The sequence below is a fragment of the Apus apus genome, chromosome 16, assembly GCF_020740795.1.
Source record: "Apus apus isolate bApuApu2 chromosome 16, bApuApu2.pri.cur, whole genome shotgun sequence".
Taxonomy (NCBI): domain Eukaryota; kingdom Metazoa; phylum Chordata; class Aves; order Apodiformes; family Apodidae; genus Apus; species Apus apus.
The window spans coordinates 11,275,314-11,294,849 of record NC_067297.1 but is presented as its reverse complement, the minus strand read 5'-3'; the positions used below and the strand labels follow the sequence as shown (position 1 = coordinate 11,294,849).

At 47.7% G+C, this 19,536-nt stretch overlaps 1 protein-coding gene across 1 annotated transcript; it reads left to right on the top strand.

The window, feature by feature from the left end:
* The first annotated feature begins 387 nt into the window (after nucleotides 1–387).
* On the top strand, nucleotides 388–17,840 carry RFLNA (refilin A). Its single transcript, XM_051634334.1, has 3 exons — nucleotides 388–781; nucleotides 10,606–10,715; nucleotides 12,379–17,840. Exons 1-3 carry the CDS (start codon nucleotides 572–574, stop codon nucleotides 12,710–12,712), a joined length of 654 nt encoding a protein of 217 aa, XP_051490294.1. The 5' UTR covers nucleotides 388–571; the 3' UTR covers nucleotides 12,713–17,840.
* Nucleotides 17,841–19,536: the final 1,696 nt, after the last annotated feature.

Here is a 19,536-nt window from a genome sequence, read left to right as displayed (position 1 = left end):
CGGGCTGCGCGGCGGGCGCCAAACGCGCTCCCGGCCCGGGAAGCGCCTGGAACTGAGCGACCGGGGCAGAGCCGGGGGACCGGGGGAAGGGGAGGGCGCTCCCCGGCTCCCCTCCCACCCTCTCCGGATAAATGGGCGGCCGGGAGGCGGCGGGCGGGCAGCAGGCTGTGCCGCGGGCTGTGCAGCGGCGCGGCCCGCACGGCCCCGCTCCCCGCCGCCCCCAGCGCTCCCTGGCGGCGGGGCCGCCCGGGCTCCGCCGCGCGTGAACGGCCGCATCCCCCGCATCCCCCGCGGGGCTCGGGCGGGGGGATCGGGCCTTTCCTCCCTTCCCGGGCGCTGCCTGACGGGCAGGGGGCGGGCGGGACGCGGGGCCGGGTGGAGGGTAAGGCGGCCGGGACAGCCCGGTCCGGCTGATGCAGGCGCTGCCCCCCGCAGCAGCCTCGGCACGGGCTCCGGCAGGCTGGTGGCGGCGGCCGGGACTCAGGGGGGGCTCCTTTCCCCTTCCCTCCCTCCGCGGCGGGCAGCGCTGGAGGGTTTTCTCCCGCTGCGGCCCCCTCGCTGCCCCCCAGACATGGTAGGTCACCTACAGCTGCAAGGGATGGACGAGAGCCTGAAGGAGAAGAGCCGGGAAGGCTTGCTGGACAGCCCGGACTCGGGGCTGCCCCCCAGCCCCAGCCCCCCTTTCTACTCTCTCTCGCCTGGCGAGGGCCGAGCCGGGGGCAGCAGCGGCGCGGACCCCCCAGCCCCGGGGCACCGTCGAGACGCCAAGGACGGCAGAGTGGTAAGAGCCAAACCCTGGGCACTGGGCTCTGTCCACTGCGGGTCCTGGGGGGGGCGAAAGACTGGCCGGGCCCTGGAATGGGGGGCAGCAAGGAAAGAGGAGCTTTTGCCCATGGACTGGGGCGCCGCTGGGCTGTGTCCCTGCTCAGTGCCTGCACTGGTGGACACGGGCTCTCCCGGGCTGCTTGTGCCCAGTGGCTGCAGCTCGGCACTGGCACTGCCGCTGGTGTGCCCAGGCAAGGGGCCGGCCCGGTGCTGGCCTGGGGTTTTCCGATGCACTCGCAGAAGCGGCCGCAGTTTGGCTGGGTAGACACTAATAACGGTGTGGGAGTAAAGCCCAGGTCTGAAACAGGCTCCCCTGCCTACCTTAAGAACAGAAAAGTGTAACTGCTTCCCAGTGACGCTGTCCTGCCCGGTACAGGTTGGTCCTGCATCTGCCCGGGCCCAGGCAGGGCAGTCTGGCTGCCAGCCATCCTGACACTCCAGCATCCCACGTTTGTTTGGTCAGGAGCGTGGAGCCACGTTTGCTGGAGCCCTCTGCAAGAAAGACAAAACTGTCCATTAACTCGGGGCAGGGTACGGATGTCTGTCCGGGGAGTTGGTGTGGAGACAGGGTCTGGGGAAGGCTGTGTGCTGCTGCCCTTAGCTGGAGTGAGCTTTTGTGGCATGGGTCTGTGTGGAAGGTTTGTGTGCTGGAGGGTTAGTGGTTTGCAAGCTCAGACAGCTGGCAGAAGCACTGCAGATTTGTTAGCCTGACACAGTGCCAGTGAAGGGGTTGATTGTGGAGTAGGATTTGGGTAGATTTATTATGACTACTATTCTGCTTTATTTTGTTCCTTTCTGTCCCTTAGCTATAAAAACTGTTTTTAAAACACAAAGTTCAGAGCATATGCAAGGGTGGTGGAGGTTTTAAAAGGATGATTAAAGTTCTTCCCCAGGGATCTTTCAAATTTTCTTTAACACATATAAAATACACTTGTAGGTGTTTTCAACACAGTTAATTGGCTTCTATATGGGATAAAAACTGCAGCACAAATCTTTCCATGGGAAAAATGTATCTACCTATGGATTAGTGAGAATTCAAAGACATTTTGCAATGACTTCTCACACCTTCGTTTACTTTCTCAGGCTCTAAGGCTATTTTATCATATTATTTAAAACTGCCTTTTACTCCCAAACATGCCAAAACGTTCCCCACGAACAATGACTCCTTCTCACCAGCCTCCTGTGGGTAGGGTGTGAGGTGTTAATTACGAAAGTCAAATCTGCTAACGCTGTGGTTCCAAAGAGGGAGCCTTACCTGCAGATGCCTGGGTTGTGTGTGCCATCTTGGTGGGACTGTTTATGTACAAAGAGCTACCCTCACACCTCTGATCAGGCTGTTGCTGTGTATTTCTAAAATAAAATGTGGGAGGAAGATGAATGAAGGCTTGCTGGACCAGAAAACAGCTGGGGGTAGGTATCTGCAAAGCTCTGAAATGGGGATTTGACAGCCTCCATTCTAGTAATATGACAGTTGGCCACCATTCCTCCCAAGAAAGGCTTTAGATATCAAAGATGAAGGAGCACAAGAAAAACCTATTCCAGCTTTTGGGCTGTTAGGACTGAGAGGTATAGTGCTTGACTTCTACAGAAAGGAAGTAATTCCTATGGTCTGTGTAAGGCAAAATTAGATTCATTTTAATCATAAATGGAAATTTTACACATTTCAAATGAACTCACACTGTAGATGTTTCCAAAGTCTGTATCACATTGCAGCAGCATGGGTAGCCCTGGGCTCCTGCTGTTAGAGGGAAGGGTTTTGTATATTCCCATGCCCCTAATAGGTACAGGAGGTTACAGAGATCCTAACACTGAAACCAGTTTGACTGTATAATTTGGAGTGGTGCAGGACTGCCCTTTAACTCAGGCTGTTTAGTACACTGCAAAATAATGAAGTAAATAGGAACTTCCCCTCTATTTGACTGTACAGAGAGTTTAACTTCTCATTTCCACCCTGCAAATACTGTACTTGCAGCTGTTACTAAGAAAGCAGGAAAAATATGGAGAGCATTTCTTTCTTCATACTGCTAAATTTCAGTGTCTAATTAGCTTTAATCTTGCCATTTAACAAGGACTTGCAAATCTATGAGCAATTATGCAATCCATGAATATGCTTCTGTTTAGCTCTACTACTCTGCTGTTCATCAGAGCATGCAGAATTGGCAAATCAATAATAGCAGCTATTTGCACACCAAGGCAAGCTTTTTAAAATCACTTATTAGTGTTTGTTTTGTTTATAAACGTGACAGAGCCAGGAATGGAGCCTGCACTCTTTGTGTTACAGTACTATAAAACCATATATAAGCTTAGTCACTAATGGCCAAAATTCTAGTACGTACAGTTACAATAAATTGCTGTCAGGTGAAGAAAACAACATTCCAGATCTGTGGGAAGTAATTCATACTATTCCTTACTCCAGACCTATCCAAATCACCAATCTAAACCCAGTTGCCTTCCTTTGCAGTCAGCTATTTCCCCCCAGCTTCACAAATATGTTGGAGATTTTTTTGTGCTCTGGGATAGCTCTTTTCATACAGACTAAAATGAGATTGCCTGCATTTACAGAAGACTTTCTCTTGTGTAAAATCCACACTGTCCCTGCCTTGTGTTATTAACTGTGACTCTGAAAAAGTAAACTCTTTTCTCTTTAATAAGCACGACTTTGTTTCAAAGACAATGCGCCATTTATTCACATTTAACCAGCCAATTTGGCTACAGTGTTGGGATCCAAGAAAATATGAAAGGCAATTTAGGGCCAGAGTCATAAATACCACAAGTTCAACACCATTTAGGGACTTTTTTTTTTTTTTCCCCATTTTAATTGCAGTGCAGGAGAAATTGGCTTTTATTTCTTCAAATAAAGTCCACGTGGGGAATTTGTCAATTGTTTTGTCCTTAAGTGCAAATATCCTAATAAAAATACAAGGTGACTTTTACCTAGTTCTGCCTTTTCAATCTGAAACATGATTAAATTGGTTCTTAGGACTTGGGTCACTGAATTCTCAAGGCTTTGTGTGCAACACTGGGTCAAAAGGAACTTAAATGCAATTAAATGAATCTCTAACAATATGCACAAAAAAGCAGTTGCTGGAAGCTTAGGGAACAAAATTACATCAAAGTAGCAAGATCTGCTTAGAGTTTTCCCTCTTCTTGCCCTGGGATATAGTTTCAGGCTAGAAGAACTGCTTTGGGGCTGTGCTGAAATAAGTGCTTTCCATTCAAGAGCATAACTCCCAGTGGCTGTCAGGGGAGATCAGGATCACATTTGTGTGCAGAACTATCAGTGGTGCCTTCTTGAAGCAGCAGACTTCTTGTCCCTCCCCAGGACTGTTACCACTGCAACAAATTCCTTTTCATTTGAAAGACTCAACCTGCCTCACTGTGCACTGACTTCTGTAGGACTCTATCCCAGTGGATCAGCTGTCAGGTGAATGCCCCCACGTAGGGGATTTCTACTTACATTCAGGAGCTGTGTTGGACAACAGTGTGGTGCCAGAGTCAGTCTGGTGTGGTGGGAGGAGACTGGAGCTTCATCTCAAGTGCAGAGGAGGACCATAGCTTGCCCCTTGGCACAGCCTTCACAGGCATGGTTCCAACAATGGGATCCGGAGCTGCACGTGTGGATCTGTTGGATTTATGGCTGATACTAAACCAAACCAAAACAAAACCGATAAAACACCTCTTCCTGACATGCTGCATTTTGAAGAGTTCTTGAGCCACAGAGCCAGCACCTCATGCTACACTGAAAGCACACCAGGACTGTCTTCTGGGTGGGGAACGTGGCCACCAAAGGGTTTCCAGGCTATATGTGACCTCCAGACCTGCCAGCACTTACAGTGAAAGCACACGTGAGAGAAAGGCCCAGCACCCCCAACCTGAGCCAGCTTGCAGCCCGCACACAAAGCAGGTGACATGATTCTCCAAGCCCACATGGATCCCATCAGCTCTGGGGAAAGCCCCAGGCCTGTGCAGGGAGCCAGGCACCCATCTGGAACAGCAGCAGGGCTTGCCTGCAGGGTTGGCATTTGCAGCCCGGCATCCTGACCCACTTGTGAACTGCTCCCACAGGACAGGATCCTGCAGGAATTACCCTGCAGGGTTTGGCAGTGGTTTCAGTTTCATGCCTCTGTCTGGTGCCTGGCAAAGGCCAACCCCACCTGGCTGTCCCTTGTCCCTCAGCCCCCTCCAGGTCTGAGCACACACCAGCTCTTCCTCCTTGGTTCAACACCAGCAGTGAAGGAGGAGGAACAGCTCTGGGCCTCTGCAGACTGTGACAGACATCCCTGCTGGGCAGATCAGGGAGATGGTCAGAGCAGGGAGATGGTCAGAGTGGAATCATCATCTCTGAAGAATGCAGCTTTATCTGGGGTTGTGTCTTCTAGCTGTTTAGTTTCCATTAATGCAGTGGACACTCAGCAAAGCAGCACACACTTCCCACTGGAAAGAAAGAATGAGATAGGCAGGAAGGATCTAACTCTGTGAAATAATAAAGCCCTGCTTTCTACCTGAGGTCTGCATTTACTGTTATCACCTCCAAATATAATCTCATCCGGCTCTAGTATAAATTACTCATAATGTGCAATATGTGAAGATGTTGGGAAAATAAATGGTCTGTTAAACAAATATTGCTTATCAGCTGGAGCAGGGAATGTAGATGTGTGTCAAATAACTCAGCCAGATCTTTCATTATAGCTGTAAATAACAGCTGAGTCAAGTGACATTTTCATGGACCTGACATGTTACCATAGTGGGAAAATGTGGTGAAAGATTTGCTTATGCCTTAGCTAAGTTAGGAGCTGGGAATTTGGGAAGCTGTGTCCTGTTTGTAGTCCTGGTGCTTGAAAAACCATTTCCCCTTACAGTCCCCAGAGATCTAACGCCACATCTTGGTACCTTCCACATACTGACCGTAGCAAAAGGAGTCCATCAGTTCTGGTCTTTTCTCGCTCTCTGGGGAAAGGTTTTTTTTGGGGTTTATTTATTTCAAGTCACATTCATTTCATTTTTTAATTTTTTTTTTAAATTTATTTTGCTTTGCTTTGCTGACTGGAATTTGGAAGCTAAAGAGTAGTTAGTATATTTCAGGCCAGTTTCTTGGCATTTCTTTCCTCATCTTTGTTTATTATTTGATAACCCTGCTTCCATTCTTGTAAGTTACCCCAAATGAAAAGTATCTTAACAGAGCCCACTGACTCTACACAATTATTAGTGGTAAAACAGCCTTATTCTGCCCACCATATTATTTTTGCCATTATTCAGAGCTCTGCAAGCAAAAAAACCCCAAGAACCAGTCACTGAGGTGGCACTTGGGGCAGGTACAAACCAATGAGATGGAGCTGAAGGACACGTGTCTGTCCTAAAGAGCCCCCCTCCTAATACTTATTCCATAAAGGAAGTGCTGTTCATTAGCTGTATGTGGAATTCCGTTCAGCAACCAGTTTTATCTGGGTTTATCTATGTACTCCTTGAGAAAAGCAGAGTTTAGCTGCCCAGGCTGTTACATGCCTGAAAGGCTTCAGAGTAAAGACAGAGAGAAAAATGCAGCCAAACAAGAAAGCACTTCAGCTTTTTAATAACACTGTAACCCTTTGCTGGTTGAAACAAATTATGTACTGGAAGGAAATAAAAATGATAGCACATTCACTGCTTAATTTTTTACTTGGCTCTGTTTTGAGGGCACTTTTTCATCTCTCCAATTATCTTCCCTTTCTCCTCCACAACCTTCCTGGACTACTAGACTCCTCCCTGCATAAAGATGACAAGGTTGTGGTGGCTTTTATGGAGCTGCATTTGGTAAGTAGCAGCACAGCTCCAGTTCCTGGGGACAGATTAAGCAGGTCCCAGCTGTATCCTCCCAGCACAGCAACCCCAGGGCTTGTTCTTAGGATAGACAGACCTTGACTGTGGATCACATGTGGACAGCCTGGTGTAAATACATGTGGGTTGCTCCTCTTCACCATCAGGGATCCCAGTAGTGTTCCTGCCAGCCCATCTGTGGTGCAGGGCCATAAAGAAACTTGCCTTGTTTGTGAAGTGTCTGGAGATCGCTGAGTGATTGCTAGAAATGTGCCAAGGATCATAATTTTCTCAAGGGAGCTCAGCAGTCCAGTGTTCCTCTTCTTTCAACTGTTCTTGTGCAGAAGGAAAAAGAATTGAGTCAGTACTTTTTTTGACAGGCAGAACATTTTTGTTTGTATTTACCTTAAGACAGATTGGAAGGAGCTGGTGTCAGACTCTTGCCAGAAAGTCAGCTTTTGACATGTGCCAAGCATATAACATTTCAGCCCCAAAGACAAATCTTTTGGAAAGCTCATATCCTTGCTTCCCAACTGCAGGTGAGGTGCATGAGCAGATATTTCAGAACATCACGAGGTGAAACAGACCAGTGCCTCCCAACCTTTTTTCTGGTTTTCTAAGTTTGCAATCAGTTTTGGCAGCATGGCCTGAAAACATCTGTTGTTTAGAAGCTGGGATAGAAGAGCCTTACCAGTTCTGTTCTCCCTCTTCATTATTTGGGTGACTGGTGCCAGAGTGTGAAACTGTCTTTGGTGGCTATCACTTATTTTACCTGTTACGGGAAACAGCAAACCACCAACTTGCTGGTTACACTCAAAAAGAACTATTGTTCCTCTCCAGCCAAGGTGAGCCTTGCAAAGACTCCCCAAAAGTAGGGCATGGAAGAAAGGTGGGAGTGCAGAGCATTCCAGATGCTCTTTCTTAGGCTGATGGATCACACAGAGGAGCATGGGGCTGGGCATGGACTTGAGTGAATGCCCTCTGAAAAACAACTATAACTGCAAGAGGCTTTCCCTTCACAACCTGTTGCAAAGCTGCACCCTGGTCAGCCACCTTGTCTTCAGGATGGGATAGAAAAACCCAAGTCACTTATAAGTCAACATTATCTTGTGCTGAGAGTTCTAGTTCATGGTAAAAATAGGACATTCAAATATTTTCCACTAAGAGGTGTTCGTACCTTTAGGTCTGCTTCTCATATTGCAGGAAAAGGCCCACCTTTCTGCCCTGCAGAAGTTCAGTGTTTCATCTGGGAAGCTGGAAACACCTTTTGCTGAGCTGAGCTTTTCAAAGAGGGGATCAGAGGGGATAATTTTCTCACCTCACGTGCAAGCAGAGACCAGTTTGATGCCTTTTGGACAAGACCTCTCTTGTAGGCACAATATAAAAAGAAGGCAGGTTCTCAGGTGGAGTTTTGCCAATGTCAAGTGTGACCACAGGGGCATAAAGAGCAAGAGAACAGTCTCCTGAAGGAGGGGGACACATCCCCGGCCTTTCTGCCTTCACTGGTTAAAGCAGTCTGCATCTCTTTGCAGGCTGAACCCCCAAAAGGCCAGCCCGCCTGTTACGTGCAGAGCCCACGAATGCATGTGCACATGGTGTTTGACTCCCTCACCCCAATGAACCTCTCCTCATGCACAAGATGTCTTTAGAAAGAGCTCTGGCCATGTGCAGGCACTAAAAGCCAGAGATCTGCACCCTTGTGAACTAAGGCTTGTCTGATCTAAACAATTCACATTTCAGAAGCAAAGAGCTTTATTTACGAGCAGAAAGGCTGCCCTTGCCCTCCCCTGTCAAGAGTGTTGAAAGCAATCCAGGAGTGAACTTTGCTTTTTGGCCAGTGCTTGGTAGTGAGGGTGAACATAACTCTTTTTTTTGTTCCCCTTCTTTTCTCCTTGCCCCCCCCCGACCTATGCAAATTCTGTCCTTTTTTAACAATGGAACAGAAATAGTCAGTCAAAAAGAGGGGTTGGCCATTTTGCTTGACAGTTTAACACAGTAGTAAAGTGCCAGGTTATTTCAGTATTGAAAGAGTAAACAGCTCTGTGGCTTTGGGACACAGAATTGAAGGACTCAGTGAATTCAGATGAAGCAATGACATTTTTTGCCTTAGCCTGAGGCAGAAAGCCCAAGCCACTAGAGAAAACCAGACCTTGTCTGGTGGGAGCTGATGCTGTTGAGTGGCCTTGGCAAAGCTTTGCCAGTTAACACCAGCTGGAAGAATAAGCTGGTGAGCATTTGGAGACCTGCATGTTGTACAGGGTAGGGCACAAGCTGCAGGTACCTTACCCAGCACTGCCAGTAGGAACCAGGTCACAGATCCAGTGTTCCCTCCTGTACCACCCAACCAAAAGATTCTGGGGAAAGTGGAAAGGGATGATACGGGAAGGGCAAGCCAGTACAAGAGCTGTATCCTCAGCTACTGTCAGTGGATTGTACTGACTTACACTGATGAAATACAGCTGTCATTCTAGCACATATGGCCTATGCATGGAAAAAAAGGAAATGGAAAAACTCCATGAGCTTTTCAGCCATCTAGAGACTTTCCAACCCTGCACAGAGGATGCCAGCCATCTCCTCTAAAGATGCCCTGTGTCCCTGCATGTCATAAATTTCTGCTGACAGAAAAGTGGTGGCAGGGACCAAAACCTGCAATGACATTTTTCCAGGAGGGTAGGATTAGGCTTAATTAGCTGCTGGGCTTGGTCCAGACACAGGATCCCAATATGTAGGAACTGATGTTTAAGAGCACTCCAGTATACAGAAGTGGGATTACTCATTTTCGTGGTGAGCAGAGCAGTGTAGAGAGCTGGACTGTGACAACTGGTCAGAGTAAGTAACTTCAGGGTCTAATTAGTCTTAAATATCCAGTTTTTTGTATAATTAACTGGAGCAGCTCCATTAATTAAAAAGTCCTGGTTTGAAACTGGTTTCTTGCATTGCAGAGGCCACAAGGTACCCCAGTGTCTCACCCCACACTCCCTTGTGCATGGTTAACTAGAGTGTCCCTTGGAGCACGACAGCCAGTTTTGGCAGAGAGACTTCAGCAACAGCAAGGCTACCACTTCCCTTGCTGCAAGGGATACATTATTTTCAGAATATATATATAACTTAAGCAGACCTACATCCTTTAAGTCAGCAGGCTGAGATCCTATTTCTGTGTTACATCAGACAGCACTTCTCCAACCTGGTACACTCTTAAGTCTTCACAAGACTTGTTAATTCGTAACAGTGAAAGCAACATCAGTGCTAAGGAAAACCCTCAATCTGTTGCAATTCCTATGAGAAATAAGAAAGGAAGAAGGAAAGGAAGGGCTAAATTTAACAGATGCTGCAGCATGGAGTGCCAGAGATCTGGGCAGTCACTTACCTTGGTGATGTGCTGGGCAGAGGGAGGTGGAGAGGGTGGTACTGGTGGGTGGAGAGCAGCCTGTTGCATCACATCAGCCCTGGGAGCTGGAAGTTGATCAGTTGATCTGTAATTGATCAGAAAGTCAAGGCATCTTGAATGTAAAGCTTGTGCAAGGCTTGTCTGTGTGAGGAGGGGGGTTAATGGCCCTGTTCTCTGCCAACCATCCTAAGGGTGTTTTTTGGCATCCTGACAGCGGTCCTTTTGAGTGGTCCCTTTGAACATGGAGAAGAGTGATGGACACACTGCTGACCTGGGGCCCTGCTACAAACCTGGAAAAGACAGGGAGTGTGAGGGGATGGTGCTGAGAGTGCAAGCAAGGCAAGCTCAGCTTGCATGAAACAAAGTTGGTACTGATGAAGCCACAGTCACCTGTTCTCCTTGCCGAAGAGCCTGTCACCTGCAGTGTCTCCAATGGGACTTGTGAGGAGAGGAGTTTAGCAAGGTTGGAGGCACTGGTGTCTCCTACCCCTGCTGAATGTGCTGCTGGTGGCTGCTTAGCTGCCAGCCAGGACACATGATGAACTGTGCCAGCCCCATGTGTTGTGTCCCAACACTTGCTGTTCTCTTCTGCCCTGCAGATGCCTTACCTGCTCCTGAACCCATCCACACCAGAGATAAGGCCTCGAATGTACCCTGTGTTTTTTGGAGAAAGCATTGAGGTCAGCCCTGAGCCTGTGCAGGAAATCAGGTACAGATGGGATTGGGTGGGTAGGTGCAGAATTCTGTCTTTCTCCTGGTGCTTCTACTTCTGCAAAAAAAATTTTAAAAGGTTTACCAATGGGAATTGTTATTTTGATGGGAATAGGGGGATGGTTGGGAGAGTAATGCCTGAACTAAATACACTGTCAGCAGCAGAGGTAGAGAGAAGAACTGGAAGGAGCTTGTAAGAGAAGAAGGCTTTTCCTTCCAAGACTATGAGAGAAAACCATTACTGTCTGTGGGCTTGATGGCCTCCCCTGTTTAACCTTATGGTCTTCATCCTGTTCCCTGCTGACTTGTAGCATCAGAAGGAGCAACACCTTCATAACTGGCACCTGTTTTTGTTAGCATTTGCAGCAGAGAAACCAACATTTAACCAGCCCACAGCAACAGAATGAGCTCTTTGTGAGAAGATGGTCCCTCAAGCCAGTGCTGGAGATGTTCTGACCTCCTGTGGGGCTGGTGCTGTGGCTGATGGATAAATGTTGGTCTCTGCTCTTCTTTTGCTGCCAAAAACATGGAGCAGTTACACACAGCTTGGGGCAGGGAGGGTGGGAGGACTGCAAGCCCAATTTCCACCCCTTCCACCTCTGCAAACGTCTCTCTGGAAATGTACCCCAGTAAATCTCTGCTTGCTGAGGAACTGCTGGCGGGCCTGTTTTTGTGGTGATGACATCGGCGGTTGTTTGATGTGTGCTGAGCAGCTTGCTCACACCCTGGCTGTGCACAGGACATTGCAGGAGCTCCGGTTACATGTGCTGCACAATCAGTCAACCCCCCTCCGGGTGGAGGTAATGACAAGCACACACCCAGTTTTTAATCTTTTTTTTTTTACGTGGAGCTGCACATTCCTTGGCTGCTGGTTGCTGGAGGAGCGTTTGGGGAGCGGGAAGAACCAGTGAGAGTCCTGCTGCTCCCCATGGCCAGGGATCTTTGTGGCATCCTATGCCCATGGCCCACCAGCAGCATCTATCCAGCCTGGTCTCTGGGCAGTGACACCCCCAAGGTCTAACACTAGCAGGAGGGAGGGTGGTGGGACCTACTGTGAGTCAATTATCAGGGGACCTTTCTTTCACAGGGACACTCAGCATTTCAAGTGGATGCTGCATGGCTGTGCTTGTTAAAAATGCTCAGGGAAAGGCTGGATCTAGAATTTTCCTGGGAGTTCAAGCTTTTCCTGCACAGTCCATGGATGAATGTCCATTCCTCAGCCTCTGACCTACTCCAGCTGAGGGGTTTCACCACCTCTTGACATCCTTTGCTAACAGGGCATTTGCCTCCAGTGTAGTGCTCAGGGCTGAGCCCCTAGTGGGGCCCATGGGGGAAACCAGAGGAGGTAGCGAGTTGCTTGGAGCCTGTGCAACAAGGTCTTTTCTGCCCTGGCACCATCAGGCAGGCTTGGTCCTCTGTGTGCATGCACTGCAGAAGTGCTGAGATGGATTTCCAGCCAGTTGGAGTTCCACCAAGGTTCACCAGCAGGAAGGAGTCCTCTTGGCCCTCTGCTTTATGTTGCAGGGTTGGCAGCTTGCTCAGCACCTGTGCAGTAAGAGGTCATCTACATTGCCAGCTCCAAAGGGATAGCGAAGAGCCCTGCCTATCTTCTCTCCTTTGCTGCCTGGGCTGTGTTCCTGATACCTTGCTGTCCTCTGCAGGTGCAACTCCGAGGTGAAGTACGACTCCGAGAAGCACTATCGGGATGACATCTTCTACAGCCCCATCCCCACCGTCACCACCTACAGCGAGACGGTCATCGCTGCTCCCAACTGCACCTGGCGGAACTACAAGTCCCAACTGATCTTTGAGCCCCGCCAGAAGCCACTGAGGTTTCAGAGCACGACCATCATCTTTCCTAAGCGTGCCAAGAACATTTACAGGACCACCCTCAACTACAGCCTGGGCTGTGCCAGGCGCTGGTTTGCGTCCAGCGTGCAGCTGCAGCTCTGCCAGGACACCAGCCCGTGCGGCATCTACAGCGAGACCCTCTGATCTGCCCGGCCGCTGGCACCCTGGTGACCTCCAGGAGGTTGTGGCTTTTGCTGGGTCTCTGGCTGGGCCCTTCAGTGGTGGCAACTGAGTATGAATGGCTGGAGAACACGTTGTTTTGGGTGAGGCTGAACTGGCTGGGAGGAGGCTTGCAGGGCACGGGATGGTTTTGATCAGCAAGAGGCTGGCTTGTGTTTTGCTACGTTCCCGACATTCATGTTCTGGATTTTATTTTGGTGTTTGTTTTTTTTTTTTCCAAGCATATCTATTTTTGACTTGTGTTTAGATGAAATCAAGATGACAAAGGACCCTACTACCCATAGCAGAGTGCTGCCTTGTGAGCCCTTCCTTGTGAGCCCTCATCTAGCACATAGATGAGACTCACTGTAACCTTCAGAGCTATTTTGATCTCTGCAAAGGGAACATCAGCTGCGGAGTCAGCATCCAGTCTGCCCAGCACACACCAAGCCAGGTCTCTTAGAGCTTAAATGCAGAGGAGACAATTACTTGTATCAGTACATCACAGCTTGCTCCAACAGCTCATCTGCAAGATTGCTGCAATATTACACTGCAGTCACCTCAGGCCTAATTTACTGGGAGGGAAGAGGACTGTCACCAAGCAAATGAGGAAGAGGTGCTCTTACTAGCAGCTAAATGTTTATCTTCTCTAGCAAGGTACAGACAATCATGAAATAGGAGAAAGCCCTACCCTGATACACGGGCCACCTCTTCTGTGAGCCCAGCCAAAAGCATGCAGGGGAGACTGAAGAAACTGAATACCTGAAGGGCTGTTTTAAACGTGTCCAAGAGATTGAGGAGCCCGCTGCCCTTTTTCAAAAGTACTGTCAGTCCAAGGGTGTCATACTGTTTGTTGTCTTAAACACCCAATTTACAGACATCTTTACGCACTTGCAACCCTTTGGAGTTTCTGCTGTGTTGTAGAGACAGGAAGATGCTATCTAGCTTCAGAGAAGCCAGTGCAGGATTAACTCAAGACAAGGTTGCTCACCCTCTCAATAGTTTCCATACCTGTGGTGTGGACAGCTTTGCTGACTGTGGAGGATCAGCCAGACTTTCTCAGTGTAGAGCTTGAAGTATTGAAGAGCCCAAATCCATGCAGGTTTTTCCTAATTAGCCAGGCTGCAGCAATTCAACAGGTACTTCACAAACAGCTGAGCTGTCACTGCAAAAGGATCAAGAAACAGAGTCACCACAGCCATCCCAAGGCAAACCATTCCCCACTCAATCTCCTCTCCTGTTATCTCTTCACTTTGGTAGCTTGTTGAAAATCTTCAAGAGCCTGGGTTCATGCAAACATATAACCTTTACAAATGGCATGGAATTGTCTCCAGAAATCTTACCAAGAATTTTTGTATGCTGCTCAGAAGAGCCCAGACTTAGAAAATAACCACACAGCTCCGGAAATTAATTTCCAGCTTTCCCTCTTCTAAAGTTTCCATTTTGTTCCTGACTTGCTGCGAGTCTGATCAAGTTGTTTCAGAACACAACTGAGCAGCCAAGTCAGAAAACCTATTAACAATATCAACAAGACATAGCTGGTTGCCCAGAACAGTTGACTCACAACTCATGAAGATTAAAAGAAATAAAAAGCTGAAAAACTTAAAAAGATAATATAATTAGTGACTTTAAAAGATACTTTTTTCCATCTGTTTCAAAAGGCAATTCATAGATATGAGCAGACCTGTGACCTTTATGAAGCAGAGTTCTCTTGTTTAAAATGAAGCACAATTTTTCCACCAGAGGTAAATATCAGGTCTTTATATACAAACTTAAATCCTGACAGCTGAAGCATCATTAGTACTGGAGATGAACTCTGCCTCTGTTTGGGAGTTAGGATTTGGTAGGGAGAAATCTCTCAGAGGATTCCCAAGGCTCCCACTTACTGTTGAATTCTTGTTAGCAACACAGAAACAAAGATTATGTTTATTATTGGTCAGATTTTGCCATCACTGACAGCATCAAAGCCTGTAAAAGCAACATCTGCCTTCAAAAAGATGATTATGCCCAAAGCAACCTTTCTCCCCAGAGCTCCAGCAGACAAGAGCTGAGGAGTTAGCAGGGCAGCTGAAGCTTGGATGAGTGTGGTCACAGTGCAGTGCAAGTTGGTGATGCACTTACTTGCCAGCTCCTCTTGAGATCTGTCCCATTTGCCAAGTGCTGGTGAGGGAGCCTTGTGACCAGTGAAACACTCATCTGCCTTCCTGGGTACACCAGCCCAAATCTGTGCAGGTGTTTCCTACTTAGCCAGGCAATGCAGCAGCCACTTCACCAGCAGCTGAGCTGTCTCTGCAGAAGGCTCTCCATGCACCTGTGAGAGGTTGTAGCAAAGGGGGTGGGTTTCCAAGCTGAACAATAGTGTAATCCAGGTTCCAAAGCAGGGCCAGTCCTCACACCCAGGAGATCCCTGCATGATTAGATTAGATTAGATTGCAGGCACTTCCAGTGAACAAGCATGGAGACAGGCTGACCTCCAAGCCAAAGCGATGCCAGAGACTCCCTATGCTGACCATACATCATGCTTTTCTCCTCTAAACAGATTATTTCCCTGCTCCAAGCCCAAAGCTGCAGTTTTTGAGCACGCTGGTCTCTGGTCAGGACAGGTTTCCCCCAGAAAATCTCTTTTATCATGACCAGCTGCAGGCTTCTGCCCACTTTGTCCGCTGTTAGTTCTTACTGAACGCTGGCGGCAACAGAAATAAAGAGGCAAAAAAATAAAAAATAAAGGCAGAACACTAGTGTGTGAACACAACTCCAGGGGAGAGACCTGAACCAGATCCTGGGCTTTCACCACACAGGGACAGGGGCTGCTAGGGCAAAGTCTCACAGGTCATTGTGACCCCAGGAGGGTGCAGTGGAGGGCTGCAGCCCCACACGTCCAGGCCAGGCCTCTTTGAAGCTTCATGCTTTGTTTTCTCTACAAATAGACTAGAAATGACCTAACATGCTCCTACTCCATTGAGCTTAAGCAGCTTTTCTGGTTTTGCCATGTCAGGAAAAAAAAGCCAGCTGGGAGCTTGGGTTTCTCAGCTTTTGAGCACACTCTGAGCTGTGTAGCCATGGACAGGCCATGGTGGGCTACCACCCTGGACTACCTCCAAATTGTGATGTTGCCAAGTGCCTGAGATCTGTAGAATTTTTTTTAAATACCTTCTTATACGATGACTCTCACGGGTCCATCACAAGCTGCTTTTCTTCTCAGTGGAAGCTGGTGTTGGAAAAGGACTTTGTTTTTCCTGAGCACAAAGAAAGCCAAAGCGTTAGGTTTTCACCTTGATGTGGGCACAGATCCCACACTGCCTGCCCACCCTCTGTCCCTATTGATCCTATCCCTGTGGCTGGTTAGGCGATGGTAGAAGAGCCAAATTTCCTCTTGCTCATGCCTGGGGAAAGCAATGACTTTTGTTTTGCTTAAACACCAGAAACTGAATTTTGTGTTTGTGTGTTGCCAATGAAGAATCACTCCCAGCAGCCACCAAGTGCCTGACTTGTAGCATGTCTGTACTTCTAAAAGGAATTATTAGTCCCACTAGAGAGGTGGTTTTGTTTTAAATGGAACATTATTCTTCTTAACCAAGAGATCTTTGTTCGTGTGTATTTTCTTAAAGATAAAAATGATAAATATAGACCATCATGGAAATGCTGCTGAGAAAGGTGACTTTCCTTGAGCAGCTGGGACTGTGGCTCCACACTTTCTCCCCAGGATCTGAACGTGCCTGTTGCCCACAGTCCTGTAAGCCTGACAGGTAGTCAGGCTCTGCCTTCAGGAATTATTTTTCCTCAAAAGTTACTTTTGAGAGCAGAAACTTTCTCAGAAGACATCTGTTTTGAGGAGGGGAAGGTTGTGTTGTTGGTTTTTTTTTCCATATGGAAAGTCCCTATCCATCTCAAAGGTGCAGGGTTTGCCCTTCATCCCTGTCATCCTTTTGCCCCTGAATGCAGCAGGGCTTGCTTGTGCTGGTCTGCCTGCATTGCTGTCATTGCATCTGGGGCCAGAAAGAGGGAACTCTACCTAAATACTGACCTTTCAGAATCTGCAGAATACTTTGCACAAAACGCAGAGAGCAGCTTTGACCAAAACAGTTTACTGCTTCTTTTATCTTTAATTTTTTTTTTTTCCATCCTGCTAAGCCAACTCTTCTTTTCTAAATGTGAAATTCAGATTCGCACCCTGGGTGCAGACTTTCTGGGAATGATAAAATGAGGTTTGGGTGTTGATAGCAGTGCTTGAGTGAGCTGCTGGTCAGAGAAGTGAGTGCTATTTACTATTTATGTTGAATGTGTCTTAAAAAATAATGGGAAAGGTCACCTGAAGGCTAATGAAAAGGACTTTGTGGAGCAAACTGAGGACTAAAGACTGTGTGAATCTGATCTAGAGGTGAATGGTTCTGTGTGTGAACACTGTGAGCTAGGATACTTAGCCACTGTAGTTTTTCCAGCAGGAAAGAGCATCCTTGCCTTCTTTAGAGCTGAAACAAAACCAGATCCATCCCCTGTCAGTTATTCAGCCCCACTGAAGTGTGTGAGTGTCAGTGTTGCCAGGCTTGTGGGGGAGTCTGTGTATCAAGCACAGATGCACAGACCTGTCCCAGTGTGGGACGGGGGAACACTTCCTAGGGAATGATGGATCTTGTGGGAAATTCACATTTCTACTGTTAGGTAATCTGTGCTCCCTGAGGATCACCCCATCACTCACAAATGGATCTGTTCTGGACACCTCCCCCAAAGCTGTCTGATAACCTATTGATAAGTCTTGGAAGGCACTAATTCCTTGTCAGCTACTGTGGTTACCATCAGAACAAGCAAAGTGTCCTACCATGTGAATTGTGACCTGAAGATGGGGATGAAAGGTGTTTGAAGGTTAGAGAGGGAAGAAACGAACATAGTACTGGTGGAAATGCTTAAGGATGTGTCATATTTTTTATTTTTGTAAGTCTGATTCTCTAAGTGCTTGTAAAGTACTGTTGTATATGTGGTGATGCAGTAGTTCACAATATCCTTTTATTTTTGTATATTCCCTCCTCCACAATAATCCCTTCCTGTTCAACTCATAGAGAGTAATTTAAGAAGACAAAATTTATATATCATAATAAAATGCTCAAACTGTCATGCTGATCTATCTGGAGTTTCCTTCCTCCTCCTTATCCATTTACATGGTCCCTAATGCCCCTTTCCCATCCAGAGGGAATGTTTTTGGTCTTTCCATCCCTCACCTGTGGGATTCAGCCCAGCTCCCTGTGGTCAGGAGGCTCTGGCTGCAGATGTGTGGAACCTGCTCTGTCACGTGTGCCCAGGGAAGGCTGAAAATAGCTCAAGGAAAGGGCATGAAACTCACTCTTCCTGCAGAGGCATTTTTACCATTTCTTCACCCTAAATTTCCCTCTTCCTGCTCAATCTTTTTCTACCCAGCTGTGAAGCCCTGGTGTTCAATCTAGGTAATTTCTCTCCCAGCTTTCCCATGGCTTTGAAGGAAGGACAGGAAGAAGCAATACAATCCTTTCCTATCCAGGTATCCACATTCCAGCACAGTGGCAGGATTCTTGCTACCTCCTGGCTGTCTCAGTGCCCAAGGCAGCAGGGTTGCAGCAGGGCTGATCCCCTGCCCAGTCAGGGGTGTCTTAAAGCCAGTGCTGGAAATGTCTCAGGCTCACCAGCCAGCTCAGGAGAGGGCTCAGCTGTCTTCCAAGACCTAAGATGTCTGCAGGGACAAGCTGACACTAATCCTTATGGAAAAATCATATTGATTTATAGGGATGAAGTCAATAGGCTTGGACAAAAAGGGCTGTTAAACTCTAAGGAATGGAAAGGAGAAGGGAAGCCATGTTATGCAAGAAGCTTGCTTCAGGTGCATGGGAAGGGCCCATGTCCACATCCCAAGCTGTTTGACAAATCACGGCTGAATTGCTCCAAGGATGAAGGATGGGAGACATGGACCTGCTCACCACCCCCAGGAATGCAACCACATGGGAAGGCAAGAGGGTGCAGAGCCTGAGCGAGCTCAGTGGGTGAAACCCAAATGCCAGATGAAGGCCCTGTGCTCCACTGCTGCTAGTTAAATACAGCCATACAATGGGAATGCTGTCCAATGAAGATTCCTGAGGTGGCAGCTAAATCCTCAGCAGCAAAAGCAGTATTAGATGCAGGGTATGTGTTTTGGCAAGTGTGCTCAGCTGAGCTAACCCCTAAGCTAGAGACTTTTACTGTGCCATTTGGATGTTGTAAATTTAAGCAGATGATGCTTGGTATTAGTTTTGCTCCTGGGATATTTCAGAGAGTAATTGCACGTATCTCGGAGGGATTACAAGGTGCTGAAGCTATAATGGATGGACTTTGAATTTAGACTAGATGCCTGTATGAACAGAAGGAAAAGTTTAGGCTGGTTTTACAGACAGCAAGAATGCTGAGTGTAACATGCCAAGAGCCTCACCTAAAAGAAGCTGCTGATAATGGGCAGCTACAAATTAAATAATAATAAACCCCCACATACCAGGATCCCCTTTCCACTCAACAAAGCAGAGCTGTAAAGGAACAACAGATGCCTTTCTCAGATTTCATTCCACAGCTACGTGCAGTCAAGAAATGATGGAGGGATTTGCAAGAGAAAGAACCTTACCTGATACTAGAGCAGTAAAGGCTTCCCCCTGCTGCCAAGCCATCAGCTCCAAACGGCTACGTGCAAGACCTCGGGCTTGTTCTCTGCTCTTTACACTCAGCAGGTAGCAGTGTCACAGCCTGGACCTGCAGAAGTGGTTTTGGAAAATCTAGGCAATGCCAAGCAGCAGGAAAGTTGTTTCACAGTCCTCAAAATG

Excerpts from the sequence above, each read along its gene's own strand:
- RFLNA (XM_051634334.1), top strand. The coding sequence starts at position 572 with ATGGTAGGTCACCTACAGCTGCAAGGGATGGACGAGAGCCTGAAGGAG. Across the intron at positions 782-10,605 it reads ACGCCAAGGACGGCAGAGTG|ATGCCTTACCTGCTCCTGAA; the intron begins GTAAGAGCCAAA and ends TCTGCCCTGCAG. Across the intron at positions 10,716-12,378 it reads GAGCCTGTGCAGGAAATCAG|GTGCAACTCCGAGGTGAAGT; the intron begins GTACAGATGGGA and ends TGTCCTCTGCAG.